This window comes from Egretta garzetta, unplaced genomic scaffold (genome assembly GCF_000687185.1).
Source record: "Egretta garzetta isolate BGI_Z169 unplaced genomic scaffold, ASM68718v1 scaffold4, whole genome shotgun sequence".
Lineage (NCBI taxonomy): Eukaryota > Metazoa > Chordata > Aves > Pelecaniformes > Ardeidae > Egretta > Egretta garzetta.
The window spans coordinates 1280008-1298899 of NW_009259329.1; the positions used below are offsets into that span (position 1 = coordinate 1280008).

Here is an 18892-nt window from a genome sequence, read left to right on the forward strand (position 1 = left end):
CCGCCGTGCTCAGAGGCGAGGGGCTGGCAGCACGCAGCGGTTGGTTGGCTACTGGATATCAATTTCTTATGGGTGCTCCTCGGGCTCCGTGCGGAGAGACGCCCCTGGCCTGCGGCGGCAGGAGCTGGTGGGGTGGGGGGGCGGCACAGCTGCTCGCAGCAGAAGTGGGGTTGTGTGAATGTGCAAAGAAAATGGGAAAGGGGCTGCCTTTCTTGACGGGGTGTTGGCAGCACGCAGCGGTTGGTTGGCTACTGGATATCAATTTCTTACGGGTGCTCCTCGGGCTCCGTGCGGAGAGACGCCCCTGGCCTGCGGCGGCAGGAGCTGGTGGGGTGGGGGGGCGGCACAGCTGCTCGCAGCAGAAGTGGGGTTGTGTGAATGTGCAAAGAAAATGGGAAAGGGGCTGCCTTTCTTGACGGGGTGTCCCACCACTCCTCCCGTTAATGCCTTTGTGTTAGCTGGATGTGCTGGAACAGGGGACCAGAACCAGCCGGCAGCGAACCCAGCCCAGGGGAGCTGCCACCTCCAACCTGTCCCACCGGAGTGCCAGGGGAGGGGGGGCCACGCCACACAGCCAGGTCTGGGTTTTATCTCTCTCTCTTTCTCTATAGTTTTAAATATCCTAAAAAATAAATTTTGGAATTAGAAGAAATGAGGAATGTTCCAAGTATTCAAAACGTGAGCTATAAAACCTCTCGCGTGGCAGGGGCATTCAGTGAATGCTGTCTGTAAGGTGCCTGTAAGCCCAGAATCATCCCAATCTCGATACTGAGGTTATTAAGACTCCAGCTAGAAGAACTCCTGACCCTAAGTTTGCCTAAGTGTTGAGATTTAGTTCCTGTTCTTATCTTTTACAGAACACCTTCAATGCTGCAAGTGACTTCCTTTAAAGACTGCCAACTATATTAGTAAATAAACTGAACTCTAATGATGTAACCAAAGTCGGTTTCCTTCCCTTCTCCAGCGGCAACGTTTCGCAAGGTGTGTTTTAGCTTTTGGATCTGTTTCAGGATGTCCATACGTCCTCCACAGCGAACACCACTTGAGGTAACAAGAGCAGTTCACCACTTAAAGCAGTCCTTCCGCAAGCTCCTGAGCTGCCTCTTCACGGTCCAGGTTACAACATGGAGTTCCTGAAGGGGTGTTCCTTTCGCTCCTTCCCCCTGCTCCCCAATGCATTGTCCAGATGAAAAGGTACTTCTTCTGATTCAGTTTTGTAAGTTCAAGCGCTCCTCCTGGGTCAAAAGAGGCCTTCCAGGACTTAAGTGGTTGGTAGAGTCTGCACAACGGATGGCTTTTTATGTTGCATAGTGATCAAAACTTCCCAGATACTCCAGAGCTGCCTGGTAACAGAACTGGTATTCATCCTGCCAACAGTAAAGAGAACCAGCTTCAGAGGTTTCGGGGTTTGTATCCGCTCTTCAGGATCCCTGCCCTGCTTTCCAGCTTGCACTTGCTCCGGCAGGAATCACGCGCAGGCTCTTTTATTCTCAAAGAGCTCCAAACTACTGGGAAAGGAAATCCCTTCCCTTTATTGTTTGTGCATCTCACAGATACCAGTCATCCCACCATTAACCCTTCTGGCTCCACAGCCAGCGTGGGCTGTGTTCAGAGGCAGGCGGCTCCTTTACCTCTGAGGTAAGGATCAGGTGAAGTCTTTAAGAGACTTTAGAACTACTTAAAAACCCCCAAGCCTCCCACACTGCTGAGTAAAACCAGCAGCACAGCCTGGGCTTGCTCACTCTTCAGGTAAGGTTTTGCTGGTGGTTGGAAAGGCAAAAAGCTCCGCTCGGCCAGGGGTGGCTGGGGGGGATCGAGTCCAACCCCCCTGCAGGGAGCAGGGACACTGCTAACTAGATCAGGTTGCTCAGAGCCCCGTCCAACCTGGCCTTGAATGCTCTGAACCATGGCAGGGGTGGCTTCCCCACTCCCCCTTCCTTACCTCTGTTTGCACCATAGCAGGTCGTTGTGTTCGCAGCATCTTTACTGTCTGGAAAATATCTACAACGCCCTCATAACGCATTCTTTCCAGGACGATACTCAATGTGATGAACACTCCAGTCCTGCCCACGCCAGCACTGCAGGAATGGGAGGGGGGGGGGAAAAAAAACAAAACCAAAAAACCTGTATGTTATAACGTTCAAATGCTTTCCTTGCCGAAATGCTGAAGTTATGGTTAAGCGAATGGCCGCGTCCTTACGAACATGTGAGAACTGGAGAGACTCAGCCAGTCCTCGAGGAGGTAGGAAATGGCAGAACTGCCAGAGTGCGTGACCCAAGCAAATGTTTGAGAGATGGACACTAAAAAAATCAAAAGCTTTGGGCAATAGTAAACAGCATTCAGTGTGGAAATTATTGCTAATATGTGACATGAGGCTTTTAAAATGAAATAATGTGAAGAACGCATTATCCTCTGCTGCCCAGGGGTGGGGAGGTACAATTCTTGCTATCAGCAAACATTTGCTATCAGCAGTGTTAGAGGTGAGAACTGGTATAAAACCACTTCTAATTCTACATCGTGGTTCCTATTTCCTTTGGAGTATCAGCATTTTCAGAGCTCTTCCCCAGATACGAGGAGTCAAAGGCTTTGTGGTCTGAAGGGGGATGAAGTTGGGTGGTAGAAGCAACAGTGTTTGGCATCCCCCCCCGTCCAGACACCCCCAAGAAATCTGCCTGCAAAGATGGGGTGGGAAAGGAGGGAGGTATCTGCAGGATTTTAATTTCTTCTGCTCTTTTTGCATCCTCAGATGAATTGGGTGTTTCCATTCGCACGTGCCTACCTGCAGTGGACAGAGATGGGGCCATCCTGGCCAAACTGTTCCTTGGTCTTATGTACCTGTCCAATGAAATCGATAAAACCTTCTCCTGATTTTGGCACGCCTTGTTCTGGCCAGTCAGTGAACTGGAACTGCCGAACGGTTCGTGACTGACCGTCCTGGGGGAGAAAACAGGAATATTTGAAACATCCCGGACTTGTGGTACTAAATACAACAGGCAAAACACTCCTCCATTTTGTTGCGAATTCATTAAGGGGCACAAAAAGTTGAGCCAACTTTGTGTTATAATTAAATGTACATATATATTTTTTAGATATACATATACACATATATATATATATAAAAAAAATGATGCAGCTGCTCATGTTGCCGCTGACACTTCCGGAGTCAGCTTGTCAGTACAGATCTACGCTCCTGGCAGGGGGGCTGAGAGCTCTGACCACTGCAAAGACTGCACAGATGGAGTCTTCAGTAAAGGAACATTCAAGGTGAGGTTATGGCCTCTCCATCAATCTTGACGAAGAGTTGCCGTAGTGTCAGAATTATCCAGACACCCCCAAGAAATCTGCCTGCAAAGATGGGGTGGGAAAGGAGGGAGGTATCTGCAGGATTTTAATTTCTTCTGCTCTTTTTGCATCCTCAGATGAATTGGGTGTTTCCATTCGCACGTGCCTACCTGCAGTGGACAGAGATGGGGCCATCCTGGCCAAACTGTTCCTTGGTCTTATGTACCTGTCCAATGAAATCGATAAAACCTTCTCCTGATTTTGGCACGCCTTGTTCTGGCCAGTCAGTGAACTGGAACTGCCGAACGGTTCGTGACTGACCGTCCTGGGGGAGAAAACAGGAATATTTGAAACATCCCGGACTTGTGGTACTAAATACAACAGGCAAAACACTCCTCCATTTTGTTGCGAATTCATTAAGGGGCACAAAAAGTTGAGCCAACTTTGTGTTATAATTAAATGTACATATATATTTTTTAGATATACATATACACATATATATATATATAAAAAAAATGATGCAGCTGCTCATGTTGCCGCTGACACTTCCGGAGTCAGCTTGTCAGTACAGATCTACGCTCCTGGCAGGGGGGCTGAGAGCTCTGACCACTGCAAAGACTGCACAGATGGAGTCTTCAGTAAAGGAACATTCAAGGTGAGGTTATGGCCTCTCCATCAATCTTGACGAAGAGTTGCCGTAGTGTCAGAATTACAGCTGACAGGAAGATAAATCTTGTTCTACCAGGACTGATGAGGCATCCTCCTTCCCAACCTTGCAAATAGAATGATCAGGTTCTACAGCAAGAGCAACCTCTAAAGCCGATGATTCCACTATGAGAGTGAGGGTTACATTTGCTAAACAAATTTCAGAAGGTCCTGAAACCTTCCTTTGGAGGGGAAATCCAACACTGAAGCTAAGATTACTGGAGTGAATGTGCCCCTTTGAATATGAAAGGGCGATCCCTCTTAATGCCAGAGGAGAAGCGCGTATCTGCAGGGTGCCACGTAGCCTTTGCAAGTCTGTTTTTTTGTTAGCTCTTTGGGCAGATACTACGTTCTACTTTCATCCCAAATAAGCTCCAAGTAAAACCCAAAGCTTGGTCCATCTCTACCAAAGTGCCTCACTACCATGGTAAGCGAGCAGAGGTTAGAAAACGACTTCTGAGTTGTAAGAAAATATATTCAAGTACAATCTGTGTTTGTGTGTTCTGTTCCTCACCACAGCTAAGCTCTCCTCACTGATGATAACTCCAGACTTTCACAGAGAAGGTGTTTACACCTCAGTCTTTCTTACAGAGACCAAACCACACCAAACTCCACCCCTCCCCCCCTTTTTTTTTTAAAAGTAAGCCTCTGTAGTGCATGGGTTTGAACCACTCCAGCCCAGCCCCAGCTATAACCCACTCAAGCACTGACTGCACCATCGTGCAGCGCTTACCCTGGCATCGGTGACCTTGAATTCCCGCAGGATGTACTGAGGCATGTTGTATTCAGCCATGGGATCTACTACAAAGTACTGGTACCGGGCAGAGCGCTCCGCGGGCCAGTACTGATGGCACTTTTCCTGCCAGGGGAAAGAAAGGTCTCTGTCAGCCCCCTGTGCTGCAGGCTCCCCCCGTGCCTGTCCTTGGTGCGCGCTTACCCGACCCATCTCGCGAAGCTTAGTCAACATCACGACGATGGTGGAGTTGTTCTCCCATAGCATCCGCCAGAAATCTTCAGTGGTCTCTGCCAGCGGCCCTTGAGTAGCAATGTACGCCTTCTGTTGTCTGAAACAGAGCACAAACCCATGGGGTGGGTCAAGGGGGTGTGGAGCACTGCTTGGGCAGAACCTTTGGGAAATCAATACAAAGGCTGACGAGTAGGAGAACAAGTGGAAATGCTGGGGAAGAACTAGAAGAGAGCAAGGACTAAAGGGGCAGGAGGTGATTTTGGTGCTAATGGCTGAAAAAAAAAAGGAAAAAAGCAAACTGTGAAGCTTTCTCTAAACACCCTTTCCAAGGGGTAAACCCAGATCACTCTAGCACGATGCCCTGTTTGGAAGAAGGTGTAACATGCTGCATGCCAGCTTCTTGGAACCAGAATCCGTGTTTTCTGGGCCTGAATACCACCAAGAATTCAACTGCCAGGCACGGAGATGCCCTAACGCCGGTGCCACAGCCAGGACCAGGACTGCTGGGTGCACCTGGAGGTGAGGAAACGTGCACATGGGGTGGCTTTGTTCCCTCAGTTGGGGCTCAGCTGTAGCTGGCCAGGCTCTGAGCACACCAGTGGAGCACAGCAGCTCCCAGGGCTGGAGAACAAGGCATGCATTGCCTGTGGGAAGCTGTCAGAATTGCAACATCCCCAAATCACAAGAGTAATAAAAAAGCTAATCTGTTTTTAGAAACCTCCCAATGGCAAAATCCACCCCCTCACTGACACTCTATGTTTAGGACCTGCAGCCGGAGAAGGTTTTGGTTTGCTTTAGGGGAGAAGTAATTTTAAGACCACAGAGAATAAAGCTTATCAGGAATCTGTATTTGAGTCTCCGCATGGGTTGCTGGCCATCAGAAGAGGGACTTTCCCTCCAGCATTGCACCACTGCGTGCGGCATAGCTAGGTGAGGGGATGGAACAGCAGCCCACCCGTGTTGAGACTTAGCCCAGCCCTTGGTGCTTCTGCACCCTCAGACACGCACAGAAAAGGCCCCGACGGCGGCGGGCAGCGAGGTGCTGCTTACCTGTAGCCATCGATAAAGCTGGCATTGATGTAGTCTGACCCTTCCACTCCTCTGATGGGCTGAAGGCAGACCCGCGTGGTCTCATATGGCATGATGTTGACAAGACGATTCTTGAATTTGTTGCATGGGAGGTTGGCACTGATGAACCTGGAGGTGTGGGCTTTGGAGTTGGCGAGGCGCTGAAGGCAAAAGCAGAATCACAACCATTTGTTCAGCTTTTTTTTTTTTTTTTTCCTTGAGCCCTGTGCCAGCCCATTTAAATTGCCCTCCATGTTCCCCCCTGTGTGCCCTCTTTTTTTTTTTTTTTTTTGGCGTGGGGACAGAGTCTGAGACCTTTCCCCCAGCAATACTTTCAAATTAAAAAAAGCTTAAAAACCCATAAAGAGTGAGCAAATTCAATCTGGATTTGCGATGACCGGCCGAGCCTCCTGCAGCAGCAGGTAGGGCTCCCTAGGGAACTGAAGTAGCATAAGTCAGAAAAGTAATTACTTCTCTAACATCGAACCAAAAAGTTCCCATTAGCCTTATAAAGGCTCCCTGTCTGCAATGTGTGAGTGCCAGCAGAACAAAGCTCCTGCGAGGAATACAGAGGCTTCCCTGGTGAGTACCGTCCCTGTTCAGGCATCTACCATTACCTTGAACTCCAGCTCCATGCCTGTCACGTGCTCTCCGACTTCAATCTGTGCCAGTTTCTGGATGTAGGTGTAGAGATTCCTGGCTGGGACCTCTGTGTTGCCACAAGCAACAGCCTCAAGCAAGGCATCGTGGATAAAGCTGTACTGGTCTTCTGTCTGTACCATGTAGTTGCGCTGTGACCTCATGAGGGTGACGTGCCCATAAATGTCCACTGTCTTCTCATGTTTTATCCTCTCTAGCATGGCGTCGATCACAATGAAGCAGCCAGTCCGTCCAACACCCGCACTGGAAAGAAAAGGGGAAAAAAATGAAGCGTTGGACTACTCTACCACAGAAGAAAGCTCTTCCAAATGGCCACCTGCGAGGGAGGACGCTTCCACTGCCATGGACAGCAGGAAACACAGGGTAGAAACACAAGGCAGAGAGGGAACAACGAATGCACCCCGTGGAAGGAACCAAGGCCTTGTGAACACGGCTTGTGATGGACTGAGGCAATGGAAATCTTGGCAACCGAGCCAGATGTGTGGGTCCAGCACTTCCATCAATTTTGTTGTATTAAAGGAACTTGCCTAACGGAAGCGGTGCTGGCGAGTGCTCCTGCCCGTTCACCTCAGTGCCTTGCTCCTGACTGTGTTGGAGGGTTTGGGACAGTTCTGCAGCGTGCAGAGGACAGTGGTGACACCAAAGTCACTGCTGCTCCGAGTCACTGGTGCACAGTGCTGCCCTGGGGCTGGTAAAAACCTAAAAAGCCGAGTCCCACCTGGGCCAGTGCTGCCGCAAGGGCAGGGAGAGGCTCCTGGGTCAGGGCCAGCGGACGGAAGGGTCCCCTCATCTCCTGTGCCCAGCTGTACGCAGAAGTACCCCAGCTTAGACCCAAAGAGTTTGCAACAGGCAGAGGTTTGCTTTGAGTCTCAGCTCAGTTTAGCAAGAACTTCCACAACCAAGTTGGGTTTTGTGTCGCCCGAGGACAGGGCAGAAGATGAAAAGTTGCCTCTGGTGATTGTGCCTCTTGCCCCTCCCTGCTGATCTGCCTCGTTTCTCTTGCCTCTTCATCTCCAACATCCCCAGGCCAAGAGCTCTCCCGGCAGACACGCAATGACGACAATTCTACTGAGGGGGCTCTAGGCTTGAACAAAAGGCTGGCACGATCTACAGGCTTATAAAGCACGGTTAATCACTCAGATCTTTCAGCAGCTGAGAAACTACTGATGTTGTAATGAGTAACACGTGTCGCCTCTTTTCCTAAGTGTTTTTATGTATCAAGGTAACACCAAACTGGTGCGTAATGGCATTTGTGAATCAGTAGGGGTCTGTGGGTCTATGCGTTTGCCACTGCTAATAAAGGGTTTCCTTTTACTATTCCAGTGCAGTCCCTTTTTTCATAAAGCCCCCTTGATCTCTTTTAATTAGACTGCCTAACACCTGAACCAAGCAGGTGACTGGAGCTTTGGCACGAATTTAGCAGCTGATCTGGGAGCTGGTTCCCGCACGTTGTGAGCTGACAGCTCTCTTTATTCATTTTCTGAGAGGTGCACGATAATTGCCGTCTGCAAGGTTAGTGATAAGTTGCCCACTTACAAAGACTGTTTAAATGGCATCCTCTAGGAGAGGCAGGATTAGCTTCCCCCAGCAGCTGTAACATTCAGATGTCTTCCCTCAGTGTAGAGGGACCTGCAGGCTCCTCCACACCCTCCTGAGGAACACAGGGATTTATCTAAGTTGAGGCTGCAAACGTTCCTCACTGGGTTGTAAATTGAATTAAGGAACGCTGCCTGCCCATGGGGGCCTTCAGTTTGTCAGTACCAGAATGGCTGCGGCACTCCAAAACCCCCTTCTTTCCATCACTGTCAGCTCTCCCTCAGACAGCTGAGGCAACTCTGCCTCGCAAACACCCGATGCAGCAGCACCAAGCAGCTTCCTAGGTCACGCTCCCCCTTCTTCCTTTCCTGCTGGGACAAGAAGCATGGCCAGCGGCGAGGGAGGGGATCCTGCCCCTCTGCTCTGGGGAGACCTCCCCTGGAGCCCTGCGTCCAGCTCTGGAGCCCTCAGCACCAGAAGGACATGGACCTGTTGGAGCGGGGCCAGAGGAGGGCTACTAAAATGCTCCGAGGGCTGGAGCCCCTCTGCTCTGAGGCCAGGCTGGGAGAGTTGGGGGTTGCCCAGAGAGGTGGTGGAGGCCCCATCCCTGGGAACATTCCAGGCCAGGTTGTCCGGGGCTGTGAGCAACCTGATGTGGTTCAAGGTGTCCCTGCTCCTGCAGGGGGGTTGGGCTGGGTGGCCTCTAGGGGTCCCTTCCCACCCAAACCATTCGATGATTCTATGATTGAAGAAACAACCCCTACACACAGAACCAGACACCAGGATGGCACAGGGTGCTTCCCATTGCTAACGAGGTCTGAGTGATTTGGTGCAAACTGAACCACTCATCATCTCAGGAAATTCTGCACTCAATGGAAACCCAAGTACCCTCCTCAGATGCTGGCAGGGAATCCACTTTACAGTACAGCTCTCGCCTGCTGGGTACTCACTAAGGGGACTGTGCACTTCTCAGAGGTGCAAATCAATGCCTTTCTGAACTTCTGCCTCTCTTGCAGATGGCCCCACACAGGAGTTAGGAGAAGGAAATCCATACCTGCAGTGCACCACAATGGGACCAGCATCAGGGGGGTTGCAGGTTTTCACCCGTCTCAGAAAAGCCAGGAACGGGGTGGGGTACTCAGGCACGCCGTGGTCAGGCCACGCTGTGAACTGGAACTGGCGGACCTCCCGTTTCTCACTGGAGCCATTCTGCAAAGACAAAAGAGCACTGAGAGTAACGTGAGGTACCAGGACGCTGCCATGCCCTGCCTGTGCTGTGTACAGGGAGCGTGCCATAGCCGGGGGGAAAGCCAAGAGTGGGAGAAAGCTTACCTTATGAAGGGAGAACGTTCGAACGCAGAATGTGGCCAATTCAATGGTATCGAGTAACGTCACTTGAATCATTCCATAGGTGTCTGTACCTCGGCCCGGCCAGTACTGGTCACACTTTATCTGGAAGACAGGAGGCATTGCTCAATGCTGCAACAAACCCTACGCTGCAGGAGAAGCTCATTCCAGAACTGCCCTGATGTTGTTACAGGTGAAGCTGGCCGGGGGGGGGAAGGTGCAAGAAATGTCTTTCCAGAGCACCACGATAGGGACAGACCGGGCATGAAAAGCTCCTACTGACTAAGCATGGGCTTTGATGCACCACATCAATCATGTAGACAATAGACTGGAATGATCCTGAAGATTAGAGTGAATGTACTGGGGCTTGTTAAACAAGAGAACTGAATGTGAAACTTGCCACATGATTAACTCCGAGACAGACCTACAAAGCATGCAACAGGATTGAGTGTCCTCTTCTCTTGGAGTTGCAAAGGAGGCTGCAGCTTTCCTGGGTGAATGGTTTGTTTTTTTAGAAAGCAATGAATCACTGAACTTTCAGGGTGCTGGCGAAGCAGGCAGAAATCCCCCACTGACATAAGTGTGGGCTGCAGATCAAAGGGATTTGCTGTTCCCCAACACTACCCTCCAATCCCCCAGGATTATGACTAACCAGTCATCCCTCTCGTGCATCTTACCCGTGATTTCTCCTCCAGCTTAGTCATCATAACAATAGTAGCTGAACGCTGCTCCCACACCATCCTCCAGAAGTCTCCAAAGGTCTCCGGCAGAGGCCCCTGCGTGGCAATGTAGGCATTCTGCTTCCGGTAGCCATCGATGTAGTTGGCATTGATGTAATCGCTGCCCACGATTCCTGTTTTACATCAGCAAGAGCAAGTTAGTGGATGGCGCAGGACTTTACCTAGTTGAAAGTATGAGGAGATCTTTGCCAGAACGTTGTTAGAGGTAACTCCCCTGCGAATCCACTAGGGCCCTCATGGCTTGGGGGGTTAGAACCACAGCTGGGAGGAACGGGCTCTTTGCAAGTTCTTCGCAGCTAAAGCTCCTGCCTCTAAGGTCTGCATTGCAGGGAGGCAAATAACTTCTTGCAAAAGGTATTCCAGAGACCAAATACTAAGCCTTGAAACCATGGTGGTCTTACTGGTGTTGCCAATAGGAGCAGAAGCCCCAGCCTAGTGCTCTTGATTCACTGGTCTCAAATAGGACAAACCCAAGTCCTTGTCCCAGAACGCCCAGAATCTGGGCAGCAAACGCACCTGGTTGATGCACTAATCCCAGGCAGTGAGCTACAGCTGGACAAAGCAAGGAATAAAACTAGGCTTGATTCAGCCAGTAAAGGCTTTGAAATTACAGGCTTTGACTTGCTTTAAATTGTCCGCTGTCATTTTTAGGAGTGGGGTTTTTTTCTATTCGCATGAGTTACAGGCTATTGAGTTACAGCTGCTCACCCATGTCCTTGCTTGAGGGGTTTGATGTGAGTGGCAGGGGGGGGGGGCCGAGTGAAGAGGGTGATTGGGACATGGCAGGGGAAAGCTGCTCTGAAGTTAAAATGGACACTGGCAAGCACTGATGCTCAGGTTCAGCTTTAGAGCCTCTCGGATTGGCACAGAGGATCCGCACTGTTTGGCAATTTGGCCCATTCCTAATTACGGCAGAGCGGCTGGCGAGGCTGGCAGGTCTCTGCTAACCTATGATTAACTCGGTACAGAACGCTTAACTCCTGTCTCGAGGGGGAGCCAAGGGTGGGGAGCAGCACCAATATGAAATTGGGTTGCTAGTCCTCATCCTGCCGTAGCAATAGACATTGCTGCTTCCGTTGGCGAGGTGCAATCCACGCTGAATTGCCTGCCAGTCCTCAAGGGTACTTGGTAATTTCAGCTGCTGGTAGAAATGGCTTTTGATTAAATTTCTGGAGGGTTCCCTGCCCCCATTCCTTCCCAATCTGAAATTTCAGGAGGGAAGGCGGCTGTGCAGCAGCAGCAGGAACGTGATCAAGGCTGAGCTTCCCGAATTAATCTCCTCTCCAGCCCCCTCCGGTCCACTCTGTAATTTAAAATGGTGGCCATGAGCTCCTGCAATGTTTCGCTGTGTGACAGGGCCAGTTACAGAGAAGTCACGGAATTAAAGCCACTACTTCTTCCTGACCAAGCAGAGAGTGACAATCTGCAGCCTTGACAAATCCAGATTCAAAACAAAGAGAAAGCAACAACTAATTCCTCCAACTCCTTTCATCTTCCAGCCCTCAGCATAAAAGGCAGCCTAGTAGGAAGGAACACACCAGCCAAGACATGTCAGAACCTCTCAGAAGCTGGAAAATTAAACCTTGGCCCATCCTACTTGCACCGTTGGTCCCTCACGATGCCACCTGGGCAGGGTTAGGACTGCTGCCCGCGTCCAGCCCCGTGCTTCTGCTTTCCTAAGCGCCGAGACCAGCCCACAGCGTCCTTTGTTCCTACCCTTGTGGTGCTCTCTTTTCCCTCGAATGACAAGGCAACTTTTAAAGGACTTTGCTTTCCTTGGCTCATGCAATATTAATCTCGGATGAAAACCAAGCCAGAACACAGTCATCTTCACAATGAGAAATGATGAAAACCCTCTAATGGCAGACAAGACCAATCCAGGTTTGTGCAGCTTTTTGGCAAATCACCATGATCTGTTGTTACCCCAGGAGCTCTTCCACTTCTCCGCATCCCTCAGTTACCTCAGCAGAAGGAGATTATTCTGGCAATTCCCTTGTCACAAAGGCTTCCGAATTAACCTTTACATTCACGGGGGGTTATTAGGCCATCCCATAGCCTCTCTGCTCAGACGACCAGCTCTTGGCAAGGCGAGGCTGGCCTTAAATCCTTTATCTGTACAGCACAGCCACACGCAACCAGGGATGATGAACTCGAACATTATCTCGGCAGCAGCAACCAAAGCAGATGCCCTGTTAAACTCCATCTCCTCTCCACCAACAGCCCCTCCTATCCTAGCGTGCACCGGAGCAACTCTGTCAAGAGCCACGAGTTGTGAAATTTAATGTAAATGTTCTGACTGCGCCATCACTCACATAAAGCAGCTCAGGAAACAATTTATGACCTACCAGGCTAACGCTCACCCTTCCTTATTCTTAGCCTTTTAGGGGCCAGGACTGCAGCGAGAGCTGCATATCAAGCAATCTTTACGTCCGTACAACTCAGCAGCCGCATCTCTGCTATGTTGCTGACACTCACATTTGTACAATTAGCCCCGCGCTTCTCATTCATCCGCTGTACAGATACGCTCCACGTTCATTGCCACCCACTGCCCTGTCCCCGCTCTCTCTGAAGCACTACGCGGTCTGAATTCTTCCCGTTCGTCAGAAACGTATTGAGCAGGGATCTCCAAGTCAAGGGAAGACAGGTTCTTGATAAACCAGCCCTTGAAATGAGAGATTGCAGCTCCAGGGAATATGTCAGTCATCAGAATTTAACAAACGCGTGGTTTACAGAGGTATCTCCCGCTTGCTAAACTCCCAGGGAGATGCTAAGAATATAAATAGAGGGTAACGGGGAAGGGAGAAGAGCCTGTGCAATCTGTTTCCCTGCAGCAACTTCAGCCCAGCGCTAACGAGTAGGAGTAGAGATGCTACAGTACCTTCAATGGGCAGCAGGATGACGCGCGAGTGGTCGTAGGCAATCACGTTTGCGTAACGGTTTTTGGGCTTGTTCACTTCGAGGTTGGAGTGCTCCCAGGTGAACTGCTGGCCAGGGTCAATGGACTGGAGGAATTGGGAAAGAAAACGGAAGAGTCAGAGAGGAGAAAAGCAGCAAATCAAGCTCTGAACACCTTGCTCCACATGGGACAGATCATGGATGTGAAGATCTAGCTGAGGAACGCAGCATTCACCGCTTGCTTCCCTCAAGAATCGATCTTTGCTGTGGGAAAGCCCCAGCCCGGTGGCACAGCGTGCTCACGTCCCAGCTCCCTCGGCCCCGAGCGATACCCGAGATAATTCCCCCTCCGGCACGACGCAGCGCAACCCGGTGGCAAAAGCACCAGTGCAACGTCGGGCTGCAATACAGGGGCCTGGGATCCCACTTGTGCCAAGGCTGCGCTGGGTGCGTTACAGCCCTGCGTTACCGACACTGATGAAGAGCCGGCAGGCGGGAGAGCACAACAGGAACAATCCCATCAGGATGTATTTATGAAATGATGAAGAGGCTAAACCTGTGCGTGGTTAAACTAAACAACGATTAAGAGGGCATAAATATACCAGTGTCTCGGTGAGTACTAATAGCTGCAGAAGAGGATATTTAAGCTAGGACAAGGTTTGTAACCAGGCGTGCAAGAAGGACATGAAACATCAGGGAAAAAACCTCGCAGGAGGGGACTGGGCTGCCCCGTGAAGAGCAGACGGCGTGACTTGGGACCACAAAACCTCGGTGCTGAGGGTCTCCCAGGTGCAAAGGGGCAAGAAAGCACCACGGGACTCTGGCAGGGGGGCATCAGGGTGGGAGGAGCGCATCTCCCTGGGCAGAGAAGGGGTAGGGACCCTGGCCCTAAAAAACAGAATCAACATGGCTTTTTCCTAGAAGGGATGAGGGAGTGAGCAATGAAATGCACTGGAGAGAAAAATCCTCTCTGCCTGTCCTGGTAATTTATGCCAGGTTTGGTGGTGGTAGGTTTTTTTTTTCTAAAGTCCAGCTGTCCCAGATATGGAAATTAGGTTAATTACGTTTACCTCTAAATCCTCAGCCAGAGAATTAAATAAAACAAGGGCTTAATTCCTTCATCATTTTGCAGAGCCCTAGGGGTTTGCCTCAATTGGAGGCTTGGCAGGAGCCTGCCGAGTTGTGTTTCCCGCTGTTCGCTCTCCCCGCCTGCCACTCCTGCCCGGTGGGGACAGGGTCCCAGGAGCTCGCTGGGGTGGGCGCTGGCCCAGCACCCGCTCCCGCTGCCCTCGCCTGCCTGTGCCGACCCAGAGCCCCCCCCTCCAGGCACAGCTCAGCTCCAGTAGTCGTGGCAACGCTGGTACAAAACCACCCGACACCAACGTCCTCTTGCACTCTCGCTGCGGAGCATTTCTAACTAATGGGTATTTATACTGTTGTAATGTGTCTGTTTGCTCTCTATCCCTCTAATCTCGCCTTGCATTCATTTCATTAGCGATGTTTGTTTAGCTCTGGCTCTCCCACTAGAGGAGGTTGTGCTGGAACGAAGCCAGGGCGCTTGGGATATTGCATTATGCAAAGCAGCCTTTGAAATCTGGATAGAGCATATTAACAGGCTGCTGCTCCCCCCCCCCTCCCCGCGCCCCGATGTGGGGTGAAAGACCACAGCAGAGCAAATACGCCTTCTCCAACGTGCAAACCCCTCCTCCGGGGGTGCAGAGCTGCGAGTCCGGAGCTGCTTCACGCATACCGACATCTGCAAGCCACGCTGGGGAGAAAGCACCCCAAAACCAGCCCGTTGTTCAAAAGCATCCCCTCGCTCCCTGCCTGCAAGCAGAATTAGGCAGTCTAGACTAGTTATTAGTCTCAAAATATTGGGGCATTTTATGTCTTTGAACAACAACAACAAAAAAATGGGAGTCGTATGTTCAATCTGCAACAAAAGCAACTCGCATAGCGCCGGTCCCAGCAGCACCAAGCGTTCGCACTGGGATTTAGCCACGATCCCGTGAGCGGGCAGGGGCAGGTTTGTGCACAGCCCTTCCCCGACTGGCAACAAGGGGGCCGTGCTCCGTAGCGGTACCCGGGGGGCTGTGGTGCTCTTTGCCTTCCCCCTCAGTCTGCCTTGGGACTGCCCCGACCCATCGGTCCCGGCAAGGTGGGGATTTTACAGTTGGGGAGAGCCATTGGAAATGCAAGTCCCGCAGCCACAGCTGGTCGCCTGCAGGAGCCCCTTCGAGTAACCAAGCATTAGCAGGAAGGAGAAAAAAAAAAAAAAAAAAAAGAGCACAAAAACCTGAGACAAGACAAGAAAGGCACAAATCATCCTATTTTCTCAGCTGTAGCTCTGGGGCTGCTGGTCACGTCAGCTGTGGAGGACTTACTGCTCATCTCACCTAACTTCAGCTATCTAAAAGCAGGTAGCCCATTCCTTGGCTCGGTCCTCTCCATGTGCCAGCAGCAAGACACAGCACCCCCAAGGACAGCACCCATCCGATCTGTCTGGCAGTCGTCTTCCATCACACATCCCCCATCACGAAGGGAGCCCTGTCCCAGATGCCCGCTCGCTGGACAGGAACGGCTCATGAACCAAACCTCCCTTTTCTAGGATCTGGAATTGAACCTAGCGAAACACTGAGCAAATACTTCATTTTAAATACCTAAACAGCTTTTTTGTTTCAACTAACCAGATCCTTAAAATGAAGCTATGTTTAATTGGATGAGGGCCTGCCTGAATTTCCTAATTCCCTGGCTCTGCAAACCCATGCACAGCACTCACTCTTGCTCATACCTCATACTCTTGGGACAATTTCAGGTTATCATTAGCTTTGAGATGCTCTGTGTGTTCAGCCAGCTCGGAAACGGGAATTGGTGGGTGGCTGAGCATACCTAAAAGACAAGACAGCAGGAAAAGAATCTCATTTAATAATACCTAAAATTCACAACTGTTGCACATTTTTATAAGAAAGAGGAAACAAGAAAAGAAAAAAAATTACAATGTAAGATCTGCAATGAAAGTAGGGAGGTTAGAAGAGAAGAATTCAGGGCTCGAAATTGTGTCCTTGGAAGTAAAAAATAAAAATCAAGGAAATAAAAAAAACCAGTAAAATGAGAGTGTTCCCGTGATGGCCCCATTTTCAATGTGTAAATCAGAGCAAAACAAAAAGGAAAATCCGAAGAGCAGATGCGTGTGAGCGATTCCAATAGTGGACTTAAAATGAGCAAACGCTGCCAGAGGAACCTACGCAGCAAATGTTACAGCGCCCGCAATGATCATAAACAAACTCCAACACAAAAGAAGGGAAGGGGCAGGGATCCAGCCAACCATGGTGATGTGGGGCAGGGGAAGGGAATGCAGATGGGGGGAAGCAGGGGAGGCTTTTCAGGAATTGTCCTTTGCACAACGCTGGCTCTGTGAGCTTCTCGGTGAGCTCACGGACGCAGCGGTCTAACCTTCACCGCTCCAAGAGTGCGACCAGGTATGGAAATGCCAAGCACCGGCTCCTCCTCCCGCTCGGGGCTGATGGATGATGTTCCATCTCGAGCAGAGCCCGCAGGCAGCCAGCACTGCTCTGCCCTCCCCCTCCCTTTTCCACCTGCGGGGAGGGCTGTACCGTCCCCGCCGCAGCCTCTGCTGGGTCTGTCATTACCTTTGGCGATGGAGAGGCAAAAAAATCCTCTTGCCCCTTCTCAGTCTGGGGGCTGTGAAACAATTTGCTGGGGAGACCGATGCCTCGTGACCCTGGTTCACCTGCTGCCCTTGCAATTCTCACCAACACTTAGTTGTGCTTGTACCAAGGCAGACAGAACTGCCAGGGAACAGACTCGATCTTCTCCAAGATGTACTGGTAGTGGGAGGGCCCCGCTGCATCAGACTGGTCAGACTGGAGGCACATCTCAGCCATGAACAGGGCTGAGCAGCAAAGGCAGACTTGGTTTGCAGTCCAAAGTGTGGTTTGCCCATCCCGCTCAGAGGGGCAGCTGGAAGCTGGAGCTCGGGGAAGAGCAGGGATCCTTCCTGTCCTATCATCTCATACAGCTACGCTACAAATCAAGGTGGAAAAGCGCTCCGTGCTTTGCTCATCTGCATTGGATCACGTTTTTCCAAAGGCTTCCCATGCTGCGTGCCAGCCGATTCCGCTACGAATGGCAGCGGACAGGCAAGGGCAGCAGCATGCTGAGAAGCCCCGGGCAGTGCCCCCAGTGAGAAGGACAGAAGTGAAGAGATGGAAGCCAGGGAGAATTTCGAGCCCCGTGGGTGTTGGTGTGTGACAAAGCAGCGGCGGTGGCAGCAGCATGGTCAGATACTCTGAAAACTCAGCACAGAGATGGCAAAGCAAGCATGACATCCGCAGTTTTACAGTGACTTCTAGAGAGATGCTGCCTCCCCCAGGCCTGGGGACAGGACCAGTCTGCCACAGAGTGGGGACTTGAGCCACCACTCCAACAGGCTTCTCCTAAGCTAACTAGACATCTATTTTCAGCACAAGGAGTCTGGCTGAAAATAGAAGGAGGGGTGGGAATAGAGCAAAAAAAGCCCACAAAAAGAACCCTGAAGTATTCTGGAGGGTGCACTGGCTCCATTCCAGTCTGCTGAGCAACAGGGCAGAAAGTCTCTCCTGGCTGCTCGTTAGTGTCTTGCTGTCCTGCAGTCCATTGCACCCAGAGGATTTCTCCTTTGCTTCCCACCCCAGACTGGAAGGTAGCGGCCGTCCACCCCAGTACCACAGCACTGGATGCAGACTGGGGGTGTTTGGAGGAACTGGACCTCTCTCTGCCCGCATGGGATGGGAAGGCCACCCTGGCTGAGACGTCTGAGAGCAGAGACCAAAGCAAATTAATATTATAAATACTTTTCTCAATGCCTATCCTTCTGCCTCTGAAAGCAAGGGCTGAACATACCTTGAGCTGTAGCTTAAGAGCAAAGCTGAGCCCTATTCAGAACAACTTCTGGCAACTCACTAAGCTGTCTCCAGATCTCTGCAGGTCGCCCCCTCTCTGACTTCTTCCCACCCGGGCTGGGAGGCAGCCAGGCACCTCTCAGCCCAGCTGCCCCCACCTGACTGCTGCAAAAACCTAGAGATTATTTGCTGAAGTGTGCTTGGAAACACAGTGCCGTCAATGAAATCCCAAATGGTGAACACATAGGTTAGAAGGAAAAAAAACCCAAACCAATCAGAAACCCCAGTAATAACAAGTAAGGAAAAAAACCCCCACCCCAACCCAGATTCTCTTTGGCTTACAAGTCATGGAGCAGTATGTGTCATTCCCTCTGAGCAAGTGGGCTGCATGGGAAAGGCCCCCTGTGCCAATCCGGAACGAGAAGTCACATTCCCCTTGAAGGCATTTCACAAGTTTCCTTCATAAAAGCTCCAGGAAAAATCCTCAGCGTGACCAGCTCCTGAAAACCAGCTCTGTCTCTGTGCTGGGGAACATCCTGCCCTACCTCCACCCCGCTGCAAACAGACTCTGGCTGCGAGCACATGGGAACTTGCCTTGTTTTGCTGCTCTTAAAGACAGAAATCTCCTTGTCGTATCGATTTCTAGGGCTCTTTATAATAAAAGAAGACCGGAAACCTCTGCAGTGATAAACACTTTCCTGGTCAAAATGCCAAGTGCATCGGCGTTCCCATTAAGATCCAGGAGGAGTTGGATATTAAAGGAGCCAGGAGCGGTACAGTGGTACCAGCT

The 18892-nt window shown here is 50.9% G+C and overlaps 1 protein-coding gene across 1 annotated transcript in view; it reads right to left on the bottom strand.

The window, feature by feature from the left end:
* Positions 1 to 1298: 1298 nt before the first annotated feature.
* Positions 1299 to 18892, bottom strand: part of PTPRS (protein tyrosine phosphatase receptor type S) — a 71799-nt gene continuing 54205 nt past the window's right edge. The window contains exons 19-30 of the mRNA XM_035892262.1: positions 15993 to 16090; positions 13185 to 13308; positions 10244 to 10419; positions 9552 to 9671; positions 9274 to 9428; positions 6641 to 6926; positions 6006 to 6184; positions 4926 to 5052; positions 4722 to 4847; positions 3454 to 3608; positions 1943 to 2078; positions 1299 to 1367 (exon numbers count right to left, since the gene is read on the bottom strand). Coding sequence (XP_035748155.1) covers positions 1299 to 1367; positions 1943 to 2078; positions 3454 to 3608; positions 4722 to 4847; positions 4926 to 5052; positions 6006 to 6184; positions 6641 to 6926; positions 9274 to 9428; positions 9552 to 9671; positions 10244 to 10419; positions 13185 to 13308; positions 15993 to 16090 — 1751 coding nt within the window. The remainder of the gene's footprint in view (positions 1368 to 1942; positions 2079 to 3453; positions 3609 to 4721; positions 4848 to 4925; positions 5053 to 6005; positions 6185 to 6640; positions 6927 to 9273; positions 9429 to 9551; positions 9672 to 10243; positions 10420 to 13184; positions 13309 to 15992; positions 16091 to 18892) is intronic.